At 61.0% G+C, this 24,193-nt stretch overlaps 2 protein-coding genes and 1 non-coding gene across 7 annotated transcripts in view; 2 read left to right on the plus strand and 1 right to left on the minus strand.

The window, feature by feature from the left end:
- BRD3 (bromodomain containing 3) overlaps positions 1-16,151 on the plus strand; it is a 30,024-nt gene extending 13,873 nt beyond the window's left edge. For 2 of the 3 annotated variants that reach the window (XM_039867599.1, XM_039867601.1), the window contains exons 3-12: positions 25-162; positions 934-1,081; positions 1,948-2,162; positions 4,046-4,417; positions 6,357-6,485; positions 8,404-8,595; positions 9,153-9,388; positions 12,275-12,567; positions 13,479-13,607; positions 15,293-16,151. In XM_039867599.1, coding sequence (XP_039723533.1) covers positions 25-162; positions 934-1,081; positions 1,948-2,162; positions 4,046-4,417; positions 6,357-6,485; positions 8,404-8,595; positions 9,153-9,388; positions 12,275-12,567; positions 13,479-13,607; positions 15,293-15,408 — 1,968 coding nt within the window. In that variant the 3' untranslated portion in view covers positions 15,409-16,151. The remainder of the gene's footprint in view (positions 1-24; positions 163-933; positions 1,082-1,947; positions 2,163-4,045; positions 4,418-6,356; positions 6,486-8,403; positions 8,596-9,152; positions 9,389-12,274; positions 12,568-13,478; positions 13,608-15,292) is intronic. The other variant, XM_039867602.1, reaches the window with a different exon arrangement.
- A 3,643-nt stretch (positions 16,152-19,794) lies between these two features.
- BRD3OS (BRD3 opposite strand) lies at positions 19,795-22,114 on the minus strand. Of its 3 annotated transcripts, none has more exons than XM_039867604.1 (3): positions 21,995-22,114; positions 21,658-21,701; positions 19,795-21,411 (listed from the first exon to the last, which is right to left on the minus strand). In XM_039867604.1, the coding sequence occupies exon 3, from the start codon at positions 20,793-20,795 to the stop codon at positions 20,541-20,543; it is 255 nt and encodes an 84-aa protein (XP_039723538.1). In that variant the 5' UTR covers positions 20,796-21,411; positions 21,658-21,701; positions 21,995-22,114; the 3' UTR covers positions 19,795-20,540. The 3 variants fall into 3 exon arrangements, with proteins under 3 accessions (XP_039723538.1, XP_039723539.1, XP_039723537.1); XM_039867605.1 differs by lacking the exon at positions 21,995-22,114 and adding an exon at positions 21,839-21,942; XM_039867603.1 differs by having other exon boundaries at positions 20,817-21,411; positions 21,995-22,108.
- A 1,975-nt stretch (positions 22,115-24,089) lies between these two features.
- On the plus strand, positions 24,090-24,193 carry LOC120606421 (small nucleolar RNA U13). Its single transcript, XR_005653892.1, has one exon. It is a non-coding gene; the product is annotated as a small nucleolar RNA U13 (small nucleolar RNA).

Consider the following 24,193-nt stretch of genomic DNA (forward strand, 5'->3'; position numbering starts at 1 on the left):
CGCCTGTGAAAATCTCTTTTCTAGGATTATCATAAAATAATAAAAAACCCAATGGACATGGGGACTATTAAGAAGAGACTAGAAAATAGTTATTATTGGAGTGCAAGTGAATGTATGCAGGACTTCAACACCATGTTTACAAATTGTTACATTTATAACAAGGTAAGAAGGTGCACGTGGCACGGACCCAAAGCGACCCGCGAGCTGCCCACTGGCCCAGGGCAGACCCGGGGTGGGGAGGGGCTGACACGGGGCCCTGAGACTGGCCCGGCTGCTTTGCAGCAGGCTTGGGCAGACGTCGGCCGTCACGCTGTCACACTTGGCGCCTCTCTGGCCCGAGCCCCACGTGCGGTCCCCGTGCTCTGGTCCCTGCGGGAGGGAGCGAGAGCTAGAGGGAAGTGACACGTGCCAAATGCTTCATCGACAGCGTCCGCACCCTTGGACCTGGACATTCTCAGTCTAGATATACCGAAGGGGTCATCGTAGGCTCACACCCGTGGACAGTTAGAGCACCTGCATGCAGGGCCATCAGAGAGTGGCGAGACTCGTTCGTGGCAGCCACACGCAGCTCCCAGAATGATGCGGGTACTTCATGACAAGAGGGGGCGTCCGCAAGAGGGTTTTTAGCCGGAAGAGCAGGCTAGGGACGTCCCCCGTGATCCTGGCCGTGTGGGGTTCTGTTTTAAGGTGACGGGGCAAAGACAAACCAGTGCCGAGTTGAAGGTTCTTTGTCTCCACGTGACGGACGATGGGTGGGTTTTAGTCTTCGTGATTTTCTGAATTCAAGAGTTTCCACGTTAAAACGTATTCCTTTTGCCTTAGCAAATCTCTTAACAAATTTTTAAATAAATACATTGAACTGCAAGCGGCGATGTGATTTGCAAGCGTGTGGCTCGTCCCCAGCATGTAACGTCGGCTTTCCCGTGTCTTCAGCCCACAGATGACATAGTGCTAATGGCCCAAGCCTTAGAGAAAATTTTTCTGCAGAAAGTGGCCCAGATGCCCCAGGAGGAAGTTGAATTATTACCCCCTGCTCCGAAGGGCAAAGGCCGGAAACCGGCTGCGGGAACCCAGAGTGCAGGTAAAGGGGTGACGGGAGCTGGATGCCTGTGGCTGTTCTGTCGTGACGTCCCGGGCGGACGTCTCTTCTGGGGGGGCCCCTCGGCCCCTCCGGACTCAGCTCAGTTCCCTGTCTGTGAAGTTGGGGCAGCGAAGAGATGGACTCCAGGAGCCACGTCTCAGCTATGTGACCCGTAGGTCCTCTGAGACGTGGCCCTTGCCGATGTCGCGGTCTGCCTTCCCGCGGCTCTGGGGAGGGGACCGTGGCGTTGCCGCGTCCCGTGCTCCTCTCAGCCCTGGCTCTGAGGCCACTTTCCCCAGAAGTCACAGCTCTCCCCGTGTCCTCTCCAAGCGCGTGTTACGTTCTCTGTGACAGGAGAGGGGCCAGGTCACCCGCCGGGGAGCGTGGCGGGGTTAGGTGCCGGGGCCCCAGGGCTGTGCCTGGTTTGGGAACCTGGAACAGAGTTGGGTCCCTATAGGCCGACCAGGTGGACTGGTCCTTGAGAGAGGCCAGGTGGGTCACCAGCGCTGCTGGCCGTCCCACTTTGCAGATGGGGACTGTGGTGGCTAAGTAGGGTCACTCAGCCGGTTACTGGCGGAATCTGAGGTGACCGACGGTGTCTCAGGCACAGACCCGGCGCTTACCTGCCAGGCTGTGTGGCTCGTCCTGGCTCCCTCCTTCGGCCTCGGGTCCCGGCACAGGCGACAGGCCTTTCGTTTGCCCGGTGAGCAGGCCTTGCGGAGGCAGCCAGGATGCAGGGCCAGGGGTCTCGGGGTGAGGGGCTCCTCTGGGATCGGTTCTCTGGCCGCAGAGGAGGGTCCACGAAGCTCCTGGAAGTGTGGCGCTTCCCTGCCGGGCGTGTCCAACCTCTTTTTCGTGTTTTCTAGGTACGCAGCAGGTGGCGGCCGTGTCCTCTGTCTCCCCAGCGACCCCCTTTCAGAACGTGCCCCCCGCTGTCGCCCAGACGCCCGTCATCGCTGCCACCCCTGTGCCAACCATCACCGCAAACGTCACGTCAGTCCCTGTGCCCCCGGCCACCGCCCCTCCGCCTCCCGCGACGCCCATCATGCCCGTGGTCCCGCCCACGCCGCCCGTCGTCAAGGTGAGTGTCCCTGGGCGCCAGGCCGGCCTGGGGTCTGAGCGCTGGTCACTGTTCCTGGGTGTGGGTGGGCGTCGGGCGGGGCAGGAGGCGCTGCTGCCTTTCCTGGGCACCGGCCGCTTGTCGGGCACTTGGTGCATGTGACTTTGGAGTGGTCTGGCTGTGCCCGTGAGGTCGGGCCACTGTTCCCGACTGATGCACACGAGACCACGGCTCCGGAGCTGCAGGTCACACAGCTGGTGAGGGCAGGCTGCACTTGGGCCCTAGCCCCTCAGGCCCCGAAGTCCAGGCCTTCGCAGTGCATGGGTCCCCGAGGGGAAGTTGTAGGAGAGGAGGGCGGGAGGGGTCCCGGCTCTCCCCTGCTCTCCCTCGGACTTCTGGCGGTCAGCACGGGGCGGGCGGTGGCCTGGCCGTGGTCTTGTGGCACCAGCTTCATCGGTCACCCCACCGTTAGCGGGAGCACCAGCATGTCCGTCCGTGGCAGGGACCGTCCCGGCCAGTCCGGGCTCGGAGCGGGTGCTCCCCGCCTGACCCGGGGCAGGTGAAGACTGCCGAGCCCCCTGCTCCGCCCAGAGCGAGCCCCGAGCGGGCACTGACGTGTACCGTCTTCTCCGATTTGACCCTCACAGCGACCCTCTGGGGCAGGCAGTATTCCCCCTCTTACAGATGAGGAAGCAGGCGCTCAGAGGGGTTAATGGCTCCCGCAGGTAAAATGCCACCTCTGCTGCTTTCCCCTCCCCTGTGGCCTCACTGCCTGCACTTCCGGGCGGCGTTCAGCCAGGCTGCCCCACACAGCACCCGCTGCTCCTGGAGCATGTCCTGTTTGCCATTGCCAGATGGGTACCCTCCCACCCCAGGCCTCTGCGGCACGCGCTTGGCGTCTCGTGGGTGCCCCTCATTAAGTGTTCGCGGGTAGCCAGCCTGGGGGTGGCGGCTTGGCAGGGGCGGCCGCCGTGGTGGTGTTCTAGACAGCAGACGCCTACGAGGCCATCGGCCCCGGCGCCTGCGGCCCTGAGGGGCTCCTCTGCCTGCCTGAGCTGAGGTGCGGGGGCCGGGTGAGCTGGTCCTGGCTGCAGGACGTGGCTGCAGTGCCCGTGGGCCCTAGGGCCAGTCGTTGCGCCTGGAGAGGCCACAGGCCGGGGGTGCTCAGGCATTAAACACGCTCACCGGACCCCGCCCCGCGTGAGCGTCAGCCCTGGACACACCTCCTGAAGGCTCCGGGTCCTTGCAGTGTCCGTTGCTGGGGGGAGAGCTCCAGCCGGCTCCCTCCCTCGTCTGGGTGAAGTGCAGACCCACCCACTCCCGTAGCCCCTGGAGCCCTCGTCCAACCTGCTGCTGCTGCCTGTGTCCCCTCCCTGCATGCTCCGCCCGCCTCGCCCCGTCCTGCTCCACTGCGAGTGTCTCTGGAGCACCGGCTTTGAGGCCTCTGGGACTTTCCATCCGGCCTTCACAAGCGGGGGGTTCCTCCGTTTCTGCTGTCCCTGAGCCCGAGTGCCGCTTGCTGACAGTCCCGGTCGTGGTGCCACCTCTGTCGTGCTTGTCTCTGGAGCCCCTCGCGCGCTCGGCCTGGGGTGCTGGTTTGGTGCAGATGAAGTGCGTGGGCGTCACGAGCCAGCCCACTGTGACCAAGGGAGAGGGCCCTCGGGGTGGCTTGGGGGTAGGTTCCCAGTCCAGCCTCGCCACTACCAGCTGTGTGACCTTGGGCCGGCGACGTGGCCCCTCTGAGCCTCGGTGTCCTCCGTGCCGTGGGGGCGGCTGGGCCGCGTGCATGGCATCGCTTCGCTCGGTGCCTGGCGGGGTCAGCGCTCCCGAAGCGTGGCCGTGACGACGCGTGTCCTTAGGCCGGGCTTCGTCCCTGGTGCTCACCGGGGGTTTTGCTGTCGCAGAAAAAGGGCGTGAAGCGGAAAGCGGACACCACCACGCCCACGACGTCCGCCATCACCGCGAGCCGGAGCGAATCGCCGCCGCCGCTGTCGGACCCCAAGCAGGCCAAGGTGGTGGCGCGGCGCGAGAGCGGGGGCCGGCCCATCAAGCCGCCCAAGAAGGACCTGGAGGACGGCGAGGTGCCCCAGCACGCGGGCAAGAAGGGCAAGCTGTCGGAGCACCTGCGGCACTGCGAGAGCATCCTCAAGGAGATGCTGTCCAAGAAGCACGCGGCCTACGCCTGGCCCTTCTACAAGCCGGTGGACGCTGAGGCCCTGGAGCTGCACGACTACCACGACATCATCAAGCACCCGATGGACCTCAGCACCGTCAAGGTCTGCGGCCGGCTGGGCTCCGGGCAGTGGGCGGTGGGGCTCCGGGCGGCCGGGCGGCCGGCCGCTTCCCGCACAGGTATCCCGGGCACTGCGTCCGTCCGCTTGCTCCGCCGACGCGCCGAGGGTCCGTTGTGGCGCCGGCGTCCTGGGCCGGCCTGCGGGTGACTCGGCGGGGCTGGCCGGGCCGGCGGTGCGTTCCGCTCTCTGGTGGCTGAGTCTGCAGCTTCACTGTCGTCCAGCCCTTCGAACCTGGTTGCCTCGTTTCCTTCCTTCCCGCCTCCCGTCCTGGAACGGTGGCGGGTTTCTGTGCTGTTAGGCAGGGAGGCCCTTTCAGGTGACCCACCCCCTCAGCAGACGGAAGTGGGTCCCGGAGTGGGGACCGAGAGCCTGGCCTCCAGCTCCTCCAGCTCCCGTGCCAGGGTCTTCCTGCGTCAGAGGCTCCCCACCGGGCTCGTGCGGGTTTGCTCCAGATCAGGCCAGCTGTAAATCAGCAGACAGTAGGCTTGTGCCCGGAAGGTGGCACCCCCAGGACAGCACCCGGGATCACCTCCCAGGGAGGCCTCCCTGAGTGCACACGGGCAGGCGGGGAGGCGGCCTGAGCCCCTGTCTGGCCCGGGCTCCAGCGCGCCCGTCCTCCCTGGGCAGAGCTCCGAGGCAGCCTGGCTTTGGTCTCTGACTTCTGAGGAACACCCCGGGCAGCTGGGTGCGTGTCACCCGCCTCCTCCCTGGGCTGCCCTCGTGGCCCTAGGAAGGGCTCCTCCCCCACAGAAAGGGTCAGTCGTGTCTCTCCGTCGTTGGGGTCTGGGCCTTGACTGGCTGGTTTCGGTCATTCTGCCCCGCTGCCCGGTGACGCCTGCCTGGCCCTCCCCTGGGGTGCTGCTTGCCGCACCCGTCAGACAGGCCCGGCTAGGCGGCCGAGCAGCTCCCTCGCTCTCTCTGAGCGTCTTTGCCACCTGCGGGCCAGGGCTCCTGCTTCCCTGGGCACGGACGGGGTCAGCGCTGCGGCCCCGCCCGTCCCGGGAGCCCAGGAACGCTGGCTGTTTCCGTTGGGGTGTTCTTTTCCCGCGTGGGCAGATACGCACAGAGGGTCATTGCAGGTGTTCACGCAGCACAGAGGCAGGTGGAGAGTGGGTGTCAGCTCTGCCGTCGCCCCCTTTCCACGGGGGTCCCGGCAGTGGCTGGTTACACCTTGCCAGACTAGCCCCTGGCTCCAGCTGGCTCTTTCCGGGCGCGGTTTGGCTGTGGGCAGTGGGATGTGGGCCCTCCGTGCACCGTCCCTGAGGCCCGCTCTCCCTGGCGGGCGGGTAGGACAAGGCTGTGCTCCCATCTCGTTGTCCCCACACGAGGCCCACATCCCCTCTAAGTCCCGGGCCTGGTCCTGGGGAGTGGGGGGCTGTGGAGACTCGGTCATCAGGGCCGAGCTAGTGTCTCTAGCTCAGGGCTGGGGCATTCACGGTGGTGACGCTCTCCGTGTCCTCAAGCCCCAGTCGTTCTCAGCTGCCACCCCGCGTGCCCCTCGCTGGTCACACTTCTGTTCTCGTGTGCAGTGGGCCCTTGTCTTGCTTCCACCGAGTTTTTTGCTGGGGTGGCCGGGACAGTCTGGTGCCCCTGTGAGGGGGGGGCTGCTGACAGCACCCGGATGTCATGGAGAAGAAACTAAATTTTTCCAGTGCAGTGGAAGCCCTGGGAGAGGCGGGGTCCGGTGGCGGCTGGGACTTCCTGTCCAGCACCTTCCCTCCCCCCCAGGGCTCTGCCTCTCTGTGGGGTTCCAGAGCCTCCCCTCCCAGCCCCCGAGTCCCCCTTCTCCCTCTCCAGACTCCCCTGCAAGGTGTCGGGGCTGGTGGCAGGGGCACGGAGGGCCCCACGGCCGCGCGAGGGGGTCTGGCTGGGCCTGGGACGCTGGCCGGCGTCCCTCACGGCCTGTCACCGTGTGTTGCAGAAGAAGATGGACAGCCGCGAGTACCCAGACGCGCAGGGCTTTGCGGCCGACATCCGGTTAATGTTCTCCAACTGTTACAAGTACAACCCGCCGGACCACGAGGTGGTGGCCATGGCTCGGAAGCTGCAGGTAACCGGGGCGTCCTGGCGCGCACGGCTCCTGGAAGGGCAGAGGCGTCCCAGGACGTCCAGCTGGGGAGGCCGCGGGAGCCTCATCCGTGCAACATGCTGCTCCTGCCAGTGCCTGGGTGCCAGCCAGGCCCCAGCCTGCTTCCCGGGGACCTGGTGACAGACAGGCCCCTCTGCCTTCCAGGAGCTGCGGGCTCAGGTGGGGGGTGGGCAGTGAGTGCGGGGGTTTGAGGCACAGGGAACGGACCCCGCCGGCGGAGAGGAAAGAAGAAGGCGCCGTCAGCTCTCCTACCCAGCCCGACTGGCCAGACGGTTCAGCGGAAGTCTCTGTGTACTTACGTCTTGGCGAGGCGAGGTGAAGCGTGGCGAAACCAGAGTGTCGAGGGTCCTTGCGGGCGGGCCGTGTGCTCGTGCACGGCGGCCTCAGGCGCGTGTGCGATTTCCCGCAGCCCGTGTGGGTCAGGACACGGGACCCGGCCTTTTCCTCGCCACGAATCGTGTGGGCTGGCGTTTCGTAGACGGCAGCACCGTTATTGTAATGCCATCTAGTCAGGAAACTTTGTTTTTGGAGAAAAGAGTAAGAATCGTGGGTTTTGCTCCACTTGCAGAATTTCTTCCCATCACAGAGCCCAGAACCGTGTTCTGTCACAGCCCCAGTCCTTTGCCCTCTGTGAAGGGGCTCACGGTGTCACCCTCGGTCACCAGGCTCCAAGCGAGGGCCCAGCTTGCTCCACACTGCGGGTCCTGCTGCCCTCCCTCCCGCGCGAGGGCCCTGCCCGCACCTTTCCCCAGCTCTGGTGCTGACCGGCCCCCATGGGGGATACGGCAGAGCAGCCCCGGAGGTCCCAGCATGCGTGGAGCAGGCTGCCAGGACCCGTGCTTTTACACCGGGACCGCGCCCACCATGTCTCGAAGCCAAAAGGTTTTGCAGTTTGCAGAACGCCGAGCTGGTGTCACTGTTAGGCCGTGCTGGGCCTGGGCCAGCGGCTCTGGTTCTGTTTCTGCAAAGGTGGTTCCGAGCTGCACGACCTCCGAGACTGAGTCGCGTAGCCACTGGTGGCTGCTCAGCCACACACCGTTTGTGTGAGCCGAGCTGCGGGCTCAGAGTCCACCGTGGAGGCACCAGGTGCACACACCCCGCGAGGCTGCTTGTCAGGGCCACCTGATTGTGGTTCTGCATGTCAGTGTCCTTTGGAGGATGTCTTCACCCCGAGGGTGGAGAGTCTGGGGACCAGAACCCAGAATGGGCTCTTCCGGGAGCTGATGCCTCGCTGGTGGGGTCACATTGTATGTGTGTGAACCAGGCGGACTCAGGTGTGTGAACTTGACGAAGCGATGTCCCGCCCCATGGCCACTCTTCCTGTCCTACACGAACCCAGCCACCAGGGAGAGGGGATCTCCGCTGATGGGGCTCCCGAGGGGCCCAGGTCCTGCTCCGTGGGCCTGCACAGGGCTTGCAGAGCCAGTTTTGGGAGGACGAGACTTTGGCTTTTGAGCCACGTTTTGGAGCTAACTAGGAGTGAGGTGTGACGCCACAGTACTGTCCCAGAACGGAGGGAGTGGGGCGTGGTCCCAGAGCCCGTGGCTGGGGGACCCCTACGGGTCAGAACTCAGGGGGGGACCTCGCAGGGCCTTGGCCTGCGGGCGGGAGGGGTGCACACCCACGGGCTTCCGTTTCCTGGTCGCTCCCTGGGGACCCACCCTCTCTGGGCCGTTGGCCCCGCCCTGTCCTGGGTCTGTGCTCTGTGCCTGGAGAGGGAGGGGTGCGGGCCAGGCCATTTCCCAGGGGTGGTGGGGTGGTGGGTGGGCTGACCTTGACCTTCCCGTTGGCCGAGGGGCAGCTCCGAGGACATCTCGGGGACTCGAGGGGGCCGCCCTGGCGGCATCCAGGACCTCAGGCGGCCCCTGCTCTCCCGTAGGACGTGTTTGAGATGCGGTTTGCCAAGATGCCGGACGAGCCGGCTGAGGTGCCCGCGCTGGCCGCCCCTGCAGCCCCGGCGTCTGGCAAGGGCACCGAGAGCAGCCGCAGCAGCGAGGAGAGCTCCTCGGAGTCGGGCAGCTCGGACTCGGAGGAGGAGCGGGCCACCAGGCTGGCGGAGCTGCAGGAGCAGGTGAGCCCGCCCCGCGTGCTCCCCCGGCAGCCATCCTGCCCCTGCGGGGGCCGTTGGGCCCAGAGGAGCGAGCGGCACTGAGCACCCTGCCAGGCGCCTGTCGGCCCCGCTGCGTGGCAGTGGCCGGCGCTGCCTCGTTCCAGCCCTGTAGACTGGCTGCGCGGTGCCCCAGGCGCTGTTCCACCTTCTCTGTGCGGGCGTTTAAGCCCCTGCCCGGAGAGTCTTCCTCGCCTGAGCAACAAAACTAGGAAAACCGTCAGTTCCTATCCATTGAGTCCTTGTCCTGCCTTTTGCCTCGGGCCGAGCATGTCACCATCTGACCTTGTCGCTCTCTGAGCTACCTGAGGGCCAGGCAGCTTATCTGCAGTTCACCTGAGGAAGCCAAGGCCGGAGGGCCCGGCGACAGGCCAGCGGCCACGGGTAGTGGCGGCAGCATGGCTCCCCGAGGCGGCCGTGGCCCAGGTGCTGCTGGCTCACCTCCCCCCACAGCTGAGGCAGCGCCCCGGCCCCCGTGGTTCAGCCCTGGGCAGCCCCGCTCAGCGCACACGCTTTTGCAGCTGAAGGCCGTGCACGAGCAGCTGGCGGCCCTGTCTCAGGCCCCAGTGAACAAGCCAAAGAGGAAGAAGGAGAGGAAGGACAAGGAGAAGAGGAGGAAGGACAAGGACAAGGACAAGGACAGGCACAAGGCCAAGTCCGAGGAGGAGAAGAAGGCCAAGGTGGCCCCGCCCGCCAAGCAGGCCCAGCAGAAGAAGCCCCCCGCCAAGAAGGCCAACAGCACAGCCACGGCCAGCAGGTGCGTCCCTTGCGGGGCGAGCGCGGTGTGGGGGCGCCTCGGCCGTGAGTCCTGGTGTCTCGGGGACAGAGCCGCTACGTGGACAGCAGGCTGGGGGTGGGCGGGCCTTTCTCGCCCTCCTCGTGGGGAGGCGGGCGGATGACCGGCTCGGAGGGTGATGTGCCTGGGGCTGGCCTGCCTCGGCACTGGAGTGGTCACACCGCCTGGCCTGGCGACCTCGGCGCCTTGAGGCCGAGGGAGTGCTGTGATCTGGGCCCCAGGGTTTAATGCGGGGACACTGGGCTTGTTGACTTGGCTCTCCACTCCCAGCTTGCCTGCCAGGCAGAGGGTCGCCGTGGCACGGGTTCAGCTCGTGGCCTGTCCGCCGTGGCCAGGCACTGCTGAGCGATGCCTGCCACAGACTGGCCAAGGACAGCAGGGAGGCGCTCGGGGCCGGGGTGCCTCCCCCGCGGGGCAGAGGGAAGGCTTCCTGGAGGAGGGGGTGGCAGCTGCTCCAGGAGCAAGCCTGGCAGCGGAGCGGGGCGGGCAGTACGTGTGCCCCTCACCGGGTTGGGGCGGCTGGGAGGAGGGTGGGTCGAGGTTGACAGGCTTTCTGGGGTGTTCGCCTTTTATTCAAATGGAAAGGCGTGTGAAGCATTTAGAGGTAGTCAGACCACGGCCTTTTAGTGGGGGCAGGAGTCGGGGAGAGGCCGCCCCAGGGGCTTCTGCAGCCGACAGGGCGGTGTGGCCGAGGCTGGCTGGACAGCAGGCTGCTTCAAGGAGCGTTTGGGAGGCAGAAGGGACAGGCCTTGGTTCCCGGCCGTGGGGAGCGAGGGGGGTTGGGCTTGGTGGCTGGGTGGGCAGCGAGACTGGCCGCGAGGATGGGGGTTCGGGTTTTCTCCTGTCTCTTCCTTTGTGGTGGGGAGGGTGCAGAAATCAATTTTTCCTGCGCTGTTTCTGTCTGGCTTTGGTGTCATTCTGATGCTGGTCTCAAAGATGAGTTGGGAGCTGTTCCTCCCGTTCCATTTTCCAGGGTGGATCTATAGGATCGGTGTTAATTCTTAAAGGTTTGGTAGAATCCACCACAGCAAGCCTGGCTTAGCATTTTCACTGCTGGAGCATTTTTCACCATGAAGTGAATTCTTTTGGTAGATACAGGGCTGGTCAGGTTCTCAGTTTCTCCTCGTGAGTTTTGGGGGTTCGTGCTTTTCAAGACATCACTCCGTTTCACCTACATCGTGGCGTTTGCGTGTCTGCCACGTACCCTCCCCTCTCAGCGTCTGAAGGGCCTGTGGCGATGTGCCCTCCCTTTCATTCCCGAAACTGGTCATCTGTGTCTTTTCCTTGGTGAATCTGGAGATGGGCCAGTTGTCCCGTCGTTCCAAGATCCGGCGTTTGATTTTCTCTTTTTTCCCTTTTTTTTCCTGTTTTCACTCTTTTCCTTTTTGGTCTCATTTTCACTCTTTCCTGTTGTTTGCTTTGGACTTAGTTTGCTCTCCTGTTTTAGAAGCTCGGAGGGTTTACTCGAGACCCTTCCTGACACCAGCGCTCAGCGCCGCACGGATGCACCGACACGCTCGCTGTCTTCGCCGTGGCCCGCAGACCTGGCGCGTCGTGATCTCCTTTAGTCCGGGATACCTTCTGATTTCCCTTTGGCCGTCCCTGCTGACCATGGGTTCTTTGGAAGTGTGTTGTTCCGATTTCCCAACTATTTGGGGATTTTTCCAGATATTTTCCGGTTATCAATGTCTGGTTTAAATCCATCAGGGTCGGAGATCAACACTTGAATTTGTTCAGATGCGTTTTCGGGCCCAGAACGGGGCCCGTCTTGGCGAACGCTCCGAGCGAGCGAGCGGGCGGCAGGTGGGCCCTGCCTGGGCGGAGCCTCGCCCGTGGGTGGGTCAGGAGAGAAAACCCGCGAGAACCCCCCGACGGACCCGTGGCGGCCGGGTCGATGCGACGGTGACGTTGGAGTCGTCTGTCTTCTTGCCGATTTGCTTTTTTATTCGTCACCAAGAGATAATCGTCGGGGTTTCCGGCCATGGTTTTGGGTCTTTCTTGTTTTCCCTTGGGTGCCGTCGGGTTTTGCTTCACGTCGTGAAGGTGGTTTTCAGGCGACCCTGATCGTTACGCAGCGTCTCTGTTTTCTGGGCCCGTTCCTTTCTCCGAAGTCTGCTTGGTCTGAAGATGACCACGTAGGTTGCCGCGGGTTCTGTCGCTCAGCGTCTGCGTGCTGTGTCGTTTCCTGCGCTTTTTCCGTCTGACTCGGTGTTCTGTCTTGGTATTTAAAGTGGGCTCTGAGTACGCAGCACGTCAGCCGGCTCCCGCTCCGTGCCCAGCCTGGCCGTCTGTTTCAGCTGGCGCGTGAAGCTCATTGTAGTTAACGTGACGTGATCGTGGACACACTGGGCGTTCGGTTTGCCGGTCCGTTCCGTTCTGCCTCTTCTCTCTGTCTGACGCCCCCCGTCTCCTTGCCCGCTTGCTTTGGGATCATTTGACTCTGGAGATCTGTGTTCACCCCGTCGACTTTGAGGTGCCTGTGGGGTGTTGAGAAAGCTGGCTGCTAGTCATCTCTTGACTGAGGCCCGGAAACCCCCAGCAGCTTGGAGCAGTCTCTGCTCTGACCGCTGGAGCGGGGTCATCCACGTCCCCGGAGACACACAGGCAGTCGGCCTGGCTTCTCTGCCAAGGGCGCCACTTTGGGCCCGGTCCTGGAGAGGGAGGGGGCCAGACAGAACAGGGAGATGCAGGGGGACGAGGGGACAGGGGCTCCACGGGCGGGGGAACAAAGGGACGGGCTCCACGGGAGTAGGAAGACAAGGGGGCAGGAATGGGGGACAGGGCTTCCTGGGGACGGGGGACAGGGTACAGGCTCCTCACCAGGGCGCTCTCTGCCTCGTGCCTCAGGCAGCCGAAGAAGGGCGGCAGGCAGGCGTCGGCCTCCTACGACTCGGAGGAGGAGGAGGAGGGCCTGCCCATGAGCTACGACGAGAAGCGGCAGCTCAGCCTGGACATCAACCGGCTGCCGGGCGAGAAGCTGGGCCGCGTGGTGCACATCATCCAGTCCCGGGAGCCCTCGCTCAGGGACTCCAACCCCGACGAGATCGAGATCGACTTCGAGACCCTGAAGCCCACCACTCTGCGGGAACTGGAGAGATACGTGAAGTCATGCTTGCAGAAGAAGCAGAGGAAGCCGCTCTGTGAGTCGTCGGTGTTCGGGGCCCTCACAGCCCTCCCCCACCACCCTCGCTCAGCCCCAGGGCGGGGAGCCAGGCAGCCCCACTGCAGCCGGGTAGGCAGGCGGGACCCCTGGGTTGCCCCCCTACTCAAGTGCCAGTTCAGGGCCTCGCCACGAGCTCTCCTGAGCCTGCGTTTGGAGCTGGCGGTCCCCTGCCAGGGTAGACCAGTTCCCTGTTGACGGGTCGAGGGTCTAGTGATCTCCCAGGACAGACGCCAGCACTGGCCCAGGCTCACCCTGGGCGTTGATGATGTCACCGAACAGGAACCAGGGTCCTAGGAAGTGAGAGGAAGGGCAGGCCCGAGGCAGCTCTGTGGTGGCAGAACAGACAGTGGCCAAGGACCACCCAGGGCGCCTGAGCCCATGTGGGGCCCCGGGGGCTTCGCTTGGTCCTCACGTGCTCAGAGGGGGCAGCCACCGTCTCCGTGGAGCGTCTCATGGCCCCTGTAGCCTCGGCGCCTTTGACCCTCGGTGGGTGGCAGGCGCAGGTGAGCCGGGTGGTGCACTGGGCCTCCTGCTGAGGCCGCGAGACGGCCGTGACCACGGGGAGGGAGAACTTCGGGGAGGGGGTCAGGGCTTCAGGTCGTGGCTCTGCCTTTCACGAGGGTGTCCGCGGGCCACACACGTCCCGTCTGGAGCTGGAATGGTCTGCCCCGCCTCACATTTTGTGAGAGTTGGGGCACGAGCTCAGGACGTGCAGGCAGGGGTTTCGTGATACCAGTTTTCCCTCAGGGAGCTCAGTGTCAGCCCTGGGGGGCCAGTCGGGGGTCATGAACACCCAGGAGGCCAGGTGGCCGAGGGGCGCGAGGCGCGGTGGCCGGCCACCTGTCCCTTCTTCGCCCCCCGCCGTCTCAGCTCCCGGTTCTCCCACAGCAGCCAGCGGGAAGAAGCAGGCGGCCAAGTCCAAGGAGGAGTTAGCTCAGGAAAAGAAGAAGGAGCTGGAGAAGCGGCTGCAGGACGTGAGTGGGCAGCTGAGCAGCAACAAGAAGCCGGCCAAGAAAGGTAGCCGTCCGCGGGCCGTGCCGCTCCGGGGTGCGGGGTCCCCGGTGGCCCGCATTGTTGTTCGGTCCGGAGGTGGGAGGGTCCAGGTGGGCAGTGGGTGGCAGACCCAGCCTTGAGCTTGTGGGTCCAGGGCCTAACAGTTAGCCACGTTCCCTTAGATGAAGCTCTTGACCTCCTGGGACCCCGTCTCTACCTGTAGTCTGGGGACAGAACCCCGGCCCTACTCAGAGGCACGTTTGAAGGTGCCACTTTCTAGAGCTCCTGGAAAGGGCTCTTTGTGAAGGGTTCAGCCGTGGTGTTTGGGGACAGGACCGTGTGGCTTGGGGGACGCCAGTCTGACTGCCAGCCCCTGGCAGCGAGCTTTCTGGAGCCCCCAGGCACACCAGGGCCAGCACATTAGCCGATAATCATGGGGACAGAGGCTCTGACTCCCCGCGCCCAGGCCCTGTGATTTGTGGATTGCAGGGTCTTAATTTTGATGAGCAGGTGGTTTGAGTTCTCCATCCTCCTCTGGAACCTGTAAGAACGGACAGGTACAGTGAGCAGGTCCAGGCGGTCAGAGTCAGGGTCCCACCCAGATGAGCACGCGGCAGCCGAGTGCTACGTCCTTGCCTGACCTTGCTTGCTCAGTGCCCAGACAGGGCTGAGAGCCCGGCCCGCTCTCACCAAAGGCTGGGGGGGGTCCCCCGGCAGGGCTTCTTGTTACTGCCTGGCCCCATGTGACCGATGGGTGTCATTGAATGGTCAGCCCCACCCACACCCCGTCAGGTCTTGGTAGCTCGCATTCGTTTCTTCCCCGTCTCGAGGATGTTTAGGTGGCCTCGTTGACCTCTGAGCAGTTTTCCTCACACTTCTGCCACCAAACGTGTGGGATTTTTCTCACACCAGTCCCCCAGTCCCCAGCACCAGCCAGGTGTCCGGCAGTGCATTTCCGTGCTGACACCACCCACCCAGAGTTAGTGCAGACCCTGCAGATTAAGGTCTCAGCCCCACAAGACTGCCCTCACCTCACCTCAGACTCCCAATTCCGGGCCTCCCGCACCTCCGACTGACCAGGTGTACGTCAGGGGTTCCCACAGTCCCCCGTTCAGGCGATGTGCTGGGAGGACTGCAGAGCTCAGGGAAGCACGTTCCTTACCTTTTCGCTCTATTACAAAGGCGACAGCTCAGTCGCAGGAAGCGGAAAGAAGGGGTGCCCAGGGCCAGCTGGGAGTGGGTGCCTCTCCGGTGCCCCCCGCCACGCGCGCCCCAGCCCAGAGGCTCAGGAACCAAGGCTGTTGTAGTGCTCCGTGTGCAGCGCACTCCCCGACTCTGAGATGGGCCGGGGGCTGAAAATCCCCAGCTGGCTCTCCCTGGTGACCAGCCCCCTCCGCCCTTAGAATAAACCGCGGCTCCTCCTAAACAGCAAGGCGTTCTCACTGCCCAGGAAACAACGAGGCTTTTGGGGTCTCTGTGCCTGGCCCTGGGACGGAGCCCAGGTCTCACAGCCGCAGACCCTCCCCAGCCCGTCCATTCGCTTCGGCACACACCTGCTAGTTAACAGCTCGTTCAGTGACCGTGGAGAAGCGGATGGGCCACGGCACGTCGTGGGTGCTGGGCGGCGGCGAGTGTCCGGGAGACGGGCGAGGATGGAGGCCTTGCCCGGAGGGTGGGCCCCCCTCACCCGCCCTGTCTCCCTCCCTCAGAGAGATCGGGCCCGGCGCCCTCGGGAGGGCCCTCCAGGCTCAGCAGCAGCAGCTCCTCCGAGTCCGGCAGCAGCAGCTCCAGCGGATCCAGCTCTGACAGCAGCGACTCGGAATAGGGACAGACCTGGACGTGCCCGGAGCCGGAGCCGGAGCCGCCGCCCGCCACAGACTCCCTCCCGCCGTCAGCATACCGCTTGTGCCCCACGGCGCCCCCCATCCAGTGTCACGGTCCCTTCCCGTTTTCTGCTTCACTAGGTCGCAGGTCTGTTGTGTGCACACGAGACTGTGAGGAGGTGGGAGGCTGCACAGTCTCCTCTTCGTAACTGAGTCTGGTCGCGAGGAGGTGACGGAGGAAGCGCGGCGAGGTGACCTGACCCTCCGGCGCCGCCCTCTGTGCGGGGCCTGGGCTGCGGCTCCGCAAGGGACTTGTTCCGAGGCGGTCGCTCTAAGCCGGTTCAGTCCGAGGGGCCAGCTCCGTGCAGGGGCTGAGGACGGACGCGGGGCCGAGTGGCCGGGTCGCCCGAGCCTTTGCGGGTTGGGGCCGGGCGGGGCGGCGTGCGTGGAGTGGGCGCGTGGGGTGTCCGGCCCGCCCCCCCACGACGCCAGGAGCCCCGGAGGGACACAGCGGCCGCGTGCGCAGCGTGTGGGTTTCCATACACTGAAACTTTTACCTCAACTTAAGAAAAAAAAGAAGAAAAGAAAAAAAAAAGGAGACTTTTTTTGTAAGGTTCAGCAATTTTCTACGGAAGTCCAGCCCAGCGTGTCCCCCACTCAGTAGCGCTGCCGCACCCCCGGCCCATCTCCCCGATCTCATGTATATACGAGTACTTTATTTATTAACACCATTGGTCGTTTTTTTAAAAAAAGAAAAGAAAAACAAAACTGCAAAAGAAATGCATTAAAAGCAGCAACAGAGACGCAGGCCTTTCCGATGCTCGGGCGGCAGCCGGTCCCGGGGCTGGGCCCGCCCCGCCCGGGGGTGGCCCCGCCCGGGGGTGGCCCCGCCCCGCCAGGTGCTGGCCCCGCCCCGCCAGGTGCTAGCCCCGCCCCAGCGCTGGCGCGCGCCCCGCTCCTGGGCGTGGGGGCTTGTGCTTCTGTTCTTGTGTGTAAGTGTGTGTGTGAAGTTTGGAGACTTACAGGTATAGACAACTTCCAGCTGCAGCACATTCTAATTTTTTATTTTGTTTAGTTTTTTTCTTTTTTTTTTATTCTCTTGTCTCTTTAGGACTGTTTTAAAAGAAATCAATTTAGGGAACCCCAGTTATATAATATAAACTTTGTAATCTGAGAGGAAAAAAAAATGTATAGTAAATCTAAGTCTTGATTTTTAACTTTCTATTGTAAAAAAATAATAATATACAGAGTTTAACAGAAAGTTATGTTTTGGTTTTGTTTTTTTCCCAGAGGCTGCCGTGTGGCCTTTTGAGTCAGGGACGCCCCATGGTGCCTGCCTAGGTTCAGAGCATTGTGGCTTCGGCCAGGAATGGGGGTTAGGCCTCCGGGGCGGCCCCCACTGCCACACACTCTTCCAGCCGTGGCGGTGGCCTGGCTCCTCCCGCCGGGGGTGGAAGAGTCTCTGGCCCAGGAGGTGCCCCACCCCACCCCCCGCCCCCCACAAGGCCTCCCGGTGGCTCCCTGCTCGGGCGTTTTCCTCTCAGCAGAGAGGACTCAAAGTCCCCAGAGGCGGGAGCTGGAGGCGGAGCTGTGAGCGGCCTGGCCCTTGGTGGCGCGTTCCTTCTGCCAGCACTCCTGGATGGTCCGGGGACCAGTCAGCAGTGTCCTAAGAGGTGGCCATTTTTTCAAAATCACGAAGCCGGTTCAGATTGCGCCAACCCTTACGGCTGTGGGGACCTCTGATGGATGCGGGGGGCTCAGGAGGAGTGGATGGTGGAGTGCCGTTTTTCTTACTGCCGGTGATTCTGACACTTGGCGAGTTTTGAGCCAGTTTGTTAAACTTTTAATTAAGTTTCGTTTATAATAAAAATATAAATGGATTTTAAACTTGCCATTTTTTAAAGTTACCCTTGTTTTTCAAAGGCATTTTCTAACTTGGTCTTTAATGGAATGTTTGAACTCTGACTTTAAGGAATCAGCACACGGCAGGTGGGCAGGCGTCGCAGCCCCCAGCGCGGGGCACCCTGAGGTGTGTGGGGGCTCCCGTGGAGCTTCCCTCCAGCTGTGGAGAGCGCGCAGGGCCCCGTGGGAGCCGATGAGCGGGAAACATCTGGCCCTGGGGTGTAGCACAGCGCGAGCCTCTCGGAGCATCCCCTGCCGCCGGTTCTGTGCCGGACGGTGGGTTCTCGAAGCCCCGCCCACCTTCCTCCTGGGGCCGCCGTCCCCACGGAGCCGGCGCTTCGCTGGTGCTGAGCTCCTAAGGCTTTCTGTGCAGACCTCAAAACTGACTTCCCTCCAGTTTGGGGGTGCCTCCTGCCCTGCGAGCGCACCCTGGGTGTTGGTCGTTTCTGTCTGCGCTGGGGACACTGCAGCTGGACAGGCAGCGTGGCCGTGGTGCCGGGAGCCGTAGAGCAGCTTTTCCCCAGGGGAAAGGGACAGGGTGCCGAGTAGGTTGGCCGCGCGTGGGAAGTGGCTTTGACGGCGCTGCCGGAGGCCGTGCGGGCCGAGGGGGCGGGCCGAGTCCGGGGCGCCGCGCGCTCGTGCTGGGCAGCGTCGTCGCGCTTACAAACTGTAAGATACGTTTGCCTTTTTCGTTTGTTTGTTTTTCGTTGTTCTGCGACATTCACGTCTTTGACAGTCGTCCGGGGAAAATCCACCCTCGACAAAGGATGAGTCCCATCCAGTGCGGCCCCGCTCGGTGACTCTGGCGTGACACTTCAGGACGTTTTCCTTTTTTATATCTAAAATGTTACTTTTCTGTATGACGTGCATGCAAGTTTACCGTAACTTTTCTTAAAACTTTTTAGTGCCGTTTCTAGTATATTCCTGTAAATGTCAGTTACTGAAAATGAGTCCAATGTAAGTAGTTTTAGCTTGTTTATTGCAATGCTGGCCTCAACACAACAGAATAAAATGGTAGAAAGTACTCTGATGTTTCTGGTAATCACGGACCCTTCTCCTGGGGCATTTGTTTTGTTTTCATAATAAAAGCAGAAAAAAAAAAAGCCGCAGGTGCCTGCGTGTGCCTCTTCCTGTGCTGTCCTCGCCTCTGGCGGGGTGTAGAGATGCTCGGAAGCCACTGGCTGCCCGCCCCTCGCCCTCTGCCCTCCACGCCCTCCGTGGCGCTCGGCGGGACACCCACAGCTCGAGCAGCCTGGTCCTCAGCCTGGGCTGGCAGCCACCAGCATTTAGGGAGCGTCGTTTCCTGCCCGAGAGAGCGAAAACCCCTTTATCCCCAGGTTGTTGGTTCAGGAGGCGCGCGCCTTCCTGCCCCTCAGTCTGCATGCGGGGTTTCCGAGACTCGAGGCGCCAGGCGCTCGTCCAGCCAGCCCAGCGGACCTTTCCGTGACACCGCGTCAGCGCGCGGCCCGAGGGCCGGGGCCCTGCGCGTAGCAGAGGCTGCGGTGGAGGAGGCAGGAAACGGCGCCGTGAACCAGGCTTCGGACACCGTTTGCAAACCGGTCACAGCCGTTCGAGCCCGGCCTTGATGCCCCCGGAAGAGGTTCCCGTCGGCCCCAGCCCAGGCCTGGTGACATCTCACCCCCGACTGCCAGTGCACACGCCCCCATGCCCCCCTATGTTCCCTTGGCACATGTCACCCACATCCAGACCCACCTCCCTGAGGACGGGGACTGGGCCATGTCCCAGGCATCCCTCGGGCAGTTAGTGTCTTCCGCACACTAAGCAGCTTAGTGTCGGCTGTCCTACAAGTGTCCCAGGACATGCCGCTCACCTGCATGCCCTGACCTGTGCAGACACCGGCCATGGCCGGCTTTTCCTCCCGGGTGCCATCTGTGCTTGGGGCCAAGCCAACGACACAGGCCAGTCTTCCCAGTGCACGGGCAGCACGGGTGCTCCAGGGACGTCAGAAGTGTGTGCTCTGTGCCCCAGCAGGAAGGTCTGCAAAGATGCTGACGAACCTACCTGCTGGGTAATTCCCAAGCCGGGGCTTCCGCGCAGGTGAGCCCATAGTGCAGAGGTCTCACTGTTGATGGGACAGGCTTCCGCTCTCACCTCTGGGAAGTGATCGAGGCACTCTGACTTCAAGAAGGGCCGTGACCTGAGGCAGCACACCAGCCGAGGACCCCTGGGCAAGGACCGGGCCTCCGGCCAGACCCTGCAGTGCCATTTACAGAACGCTGCTCGCTAACCGAGTCACGTGGCTGCCAAAGGGACCACATACAGTGAGGCGCAGGGCGTGCTGTGTGCGTGGTGACGGCGAGGATGCATTTGGCCCACTGGGCTCCCAGGAAGGCTGCTGGCGAGAATGCAGTGCAACCCCTCGGCCTGGACAGCTGAGCGAGACAAAGCCCAGCAGAGGGGCCCGCTTTTGTGTTGGGGTTTTTACCAATCATTAGACATTACTAAAAACAAAGCCAAGACACGAATGAACAGATAAAAAGAGGAGGAAGGAAAAATATTTATTTAGAAAAATCAGCTTTGACGGATGCTTCCACATTTGCATAGCCATGCACACTTCAGTTACAGCAGACGGCAAATCCTTTTGCAAAATGACGCGTAAGAACTCGCCCACACGTTGGGCCCTGGCCGCCCGTGTGCGGTAACAGCTGACAACGCATCAGACACCGCAGCGGTGGGGAGCTGCAGTCTCGGGGCAGAAAGGCCGAGGTACTCTAAGAACTCACCTTTTCAGCCCTGTGATCAAGCTTGAAATCCCTGTAAGCGGCTGGCGTTTGGGATGCACTTGCCCGCAGTCAAGTATTGGGAGCGGGTGTGGGAGCTGCCACGGTGTGTGGCACACAACGCCGTTTTGGAAACGACTCAAAACGCAGGCACGTCACAGTTGCCGCTGAAGTGCCACTGATGACTTTAAGTTCCATCCATCCTGGTCTCGTGAATGGATTTTGAACCGCACGTGATGCCCGTTCCTTCACCTGTTTCAAGATCTGACCCGTTCTTAGCGACCTACAGAACTTGAAAAGGTTGTAGCCAGGTGCTCCTCTTGGGTGACTTACAGGAAGCCGAGCAGAAAAGCAGATGTAGCATTGCCCCGGCCTACGCCAGGCCTACCCCCGGCCTACAGCACCTGGACAATCAGAAGGGAGGCCAGGGACCCCGCCTCCCAGTTGGGCCGACACTGTGCTAAAGGCGGATTCCCACTGGGCCCCGGGTTTCACATAATTGTGCAAAACTTCGACTGGCCGGTGTCCCGGGAGACCTCGAGCTTGTTTCTGTCGCGGACTAAGATGGCCTCATTCCCGTACTGCGCGTACCACATGCTTCGGCTCCTGCTCAGGTACGTCCCGGGCGGCACGGACTCCAGCTTCTGCTGCTGCTGCTGCCAGATGAGCAGGGAGGTGTCGCGGTACCGGAGCCGGGCGAAGCCTTCAGACAGGGCTTTCTCTGCCAGCGGGACGCGGCCGCTCATCGCTGGCCGCTGGCCCGGCCCCGCCCACTTCCCGGGCTCCCGCAGCCAGCGGCCTCCCGGCCGCCCCCGCGGACGGCTGCCAGCTGCTTTGCTCTGTGGGCTCCGGGCACGCTCCTCAGCTGGTGGCGAAGCGCCTTCTTTAACTTAACGGCAGAGAGGAGGAGTCGGGCCGGTCGTGGGCGGCACCCTTGGGAGGGAGGTGGTGGAGGGAGACGTCAGAGGAGGCTCTGGGCATTCTGAAGGCACCGGGGAGCCACATGGGGGACAGCAAGCAGGGGAGGTGGCCCCTTGGCCACAGCCTCTCCTGGTGACTGCTGCACACACTTTATTAGGTGTGGGGTTGACAGTGACCTCAGGGGCGACTTGTCAGGTGTCTCCTGCGATTGCGACACTGTGGCTTGGACGGCTTAACTTGAGAAGACGCGCCCGGCGTCCTGGCTGAAAGGGTGCTGTACGCCTGGACGGAAGCCGCCGGCGGCACCCATGACCGCCCTCCCCGATGGGAGCTCGGGCCAGCTCGTGGGGCGACAGCGTGGCGTGGCACTTGGGGGTGTGCAGCCAGCGTTCGCTCAGTGCTCTTTGTCTGGCTAGTCTGCGACTCTTCCCCAAGGTGATGCTACAAAGAAATGAACACGCTGTCAGGTGCCAGGGAGCAAAGGGCTCACGTGGCAACGGCAGGTTTTATGGCACAGAACCTTTCTTAACTCTGGATCCCCGTGTCAGCCAAGCTCTCTAGTGAGCAGACTGTGAGCCTAATCCGAGCTCTTAAAAAGGGCACAGGTTACCTGGGACTGCCCCCAGACAAGCCAGACCTGGAGGGCGGCTGCCCAGGCTGCCATGCTGAGGACCGCCTGGTACTCACCCAGCCACCAGCACCTTCTCTCTGCTCCAGGCATCAGGAGGCTCCTGTACGAGAAAGAAAGTGATGTCGGGTGAGAAACAAACGGGAGGATCGACGCCCCCCACACAAGTGCTTTCCCAGCAATGCGAATTCATTTATCTTCCGTGCGGCCGGTGGCCCCCATCGCCAGTCCCGCCCTTACTGCCAGATGCCCTCATCGTGGGCTCGCGCCCCGGGCCCCCCCCATGGTGCGTCCTCATGGCCTCTCCAGCATCTGGGTCACCGCCTCGCCCAATCCGCGACCCGGACCCCCCCGTGGAGTGTCCCCGTTGCCTCCCCAGCATCCTAGGTCGCGCACCCAATCGCCGAGCCGCGCCTCTGACTCCTGCGCGGTAGGGACCAGACGTGCGGGGCGCCTCGGCCGCAGGCCGCGTCTCCATGGCAACGCCGCAGGCATGCCGAGCCGAGCGCAGAGCCGGGCCCGGGCTGCGCAGACGCGCTGCGGAGCCGGAGCCGCCGATCAGGCGCGGGGCGGGGCCTCGGCCGGGGGGCGGGGGAGGGGGCGGTGCGACAGTGTCGTCGCCCTCCGGGACTGTCGCTTGGTGTTAGCATTTTGCACTTTAGCGTTGCCGCTTGTGTGCTTTCGCCGCTGCTGTTGCCGTCAGCATTCTCACTCCTAAGAACCGATACAGCCGTTTTTAGTAATTTAATGTCGTCCCGGGCACTCTCCAAATTCGGCCTTGAATTGCACCCGCCTCCAGTCATGCTCCGTAACGCTGTCATTCGGTTCTGTCCCTTTCCTTGCCGAAGTGTTATTTTTATGGTTCTCCCAGTGCTGATTAGGGAAGCGGCGTCGTGGACATCCATAGGACGCTGAACCCACACATTTACAAAAACTGACCATATGCCAGACCATACATCAATTTCAACGCATTTCAAAACATGTAAATCACACATAAATAGGGTCACAGGAAAAATAGCCTGTATGGCAACAATAAAAAGGGAATTAGAAGAAAATCTATATATTCGATCATTACAAACGAATTTCTAAATTTCTCATGGGTCATAGAGGAACTCACAATACACATTTTAAAATATTTTAAATGAATGATGATAAAAATACAATATTTAAGTTGCGGGATGCAGTTAAAATCATGCCTGGGGGGGTGAATTTTTAACCTTAAATGCATATATTAGAAAAGTAGGAAGATTATGAACGAGAGGGCTGAGCATCCATCTCAAGACATCAGGGAAAAAAGCAGCAAAAATTAATGCAAATAAAGTAAATGGAATAAGAATGAAAGAAGAAATTAAGGAGAAAATATACAAAAAGAGATCAGCAAAGCCAACAGTTGGTTCATTGAAGAGAGTCATAAAAGTGCTAAGCCTCTGATTAAGAAAACAGAAAATACATAAAACTAATATTAAGGACTAAAACGAGGCTTATTACAGAAGCCGTTTTAAAAAGATAATATTGTGAACAAGCCGATGTCAGTAAACTCGTAAATTTTACTAAGTGGACCAAATCCCCAGCAACATAGTTTATCAGTATGGACACGAGAAGAAATAGAAAGCTTGAGTAGTCCTATGAAAGCAATAGAGTCCTTCATTTCAAACCTCCCCTATGGCCATACCAGAGAATCCTACCAAACATTTAAGGAAGTAATAAAGCTGTCCTTACACAAAGATTTCTGGAACTAGCAAATGAGGGAATAATCTCCAGCTGGTGTTATGCACTCGTCTGAATTTGATACCAAAACTCCCAAAGACATTCCAGGAAGAGGATGTCGTTGGTTAATCTCACTCATAAACATATGTGAAAAGTCTAAGCAAAAGAATGGATCTATACAGAAGACATATAAACACACACAATACATCCAGACCCAACTGGGGTTATTTCAGAAGTACAAGGTCCACCTGGTATTTTAAAAACTCAACCCATGTAATTCACCACATTAACGTATTAAGGAAGAAGAAAAGGCATATAACCATTTCAATATCTGCATTTGATTCAATTTAACTTTTATGGTTAAAAAAACTCTTAGCGAACTAGGAATAAGAATTAAATTTGTCTAATCAGATAGAACGTATCTAGAAAAGGGCCTGCAGCGAAATCATATGAATAGTGAGACATCGAAAGAGTCTGCTTTGAGATTAGGAAAAGGACACTGCTATTTGACACTGAACTGAAAGTTCTAACCAGCATGTTGATGTGACAAAAAGAAACTGGGAAAAATAAAAAATAAAATAAAATAAAATATATATATATATATGGAGAGAGAGAGAGAGAAGGGGAAGGGAGAGAGAAATAGAGGGAGAGATTGGCCCAGAAACAAAACTGGTAGATGTTATGGTTGTATACAAACCCAGGAGAGTCTCAGACAAATTATTAAAACGAATAAGAGCTTCATAAGCTTACTAGGTGGAAAATGAAAACACAAAATCAACTGCAGATCCTCTGGCGGCCCATGAGCGTGACCATTGGGGGTTCACGCTTTTGTGTGAGATGTGCCTCCCTCAAACTTTGTTATGACGTCGACACGTGACCCGTCTGATG

The sequence above is a fragment of the Pteropus medius genome, unplaced genomic scaffold (genome assembly GCF_902729225.1).
Source record: "Pteropus medius unplaced genomic scaffold, Ma_sr-lr_union100, whole genome shotgun sequence".
Taxonomy (NCBI): Eukaryota; Metazoa; Chordata; class Mammalia; order Chiroptera; family Pteropodidae; genus Pteropus; species Pteropus medius.

Excerpts from the sequence above, each read along its gene's own strand:
- BRD3OS (XM_039867603.1), bottom strand. The coding sequence starts at position 22,093 with ATGCCTGCGGCGTTGCCATGGAGACGCGGCCTGCGGCCGAGGCGCCCC. Across the intron at positions 21,702-21,994 it reads AGGCGCGGCTCGGCGATTGG|GAGCCTCCTGATGCCTGGAG; the intron begins GTGCGCGACCTA and ends TTTCTCGTACAG. Across the intron at positions 21,412-21,657 it reads GAGAAGGTGCTGGTGGCTGG|CATCACCTTGGGGAAGAGTC; the intron begins GTGAGTACCAGG and ends ATTTCTTTGTAG.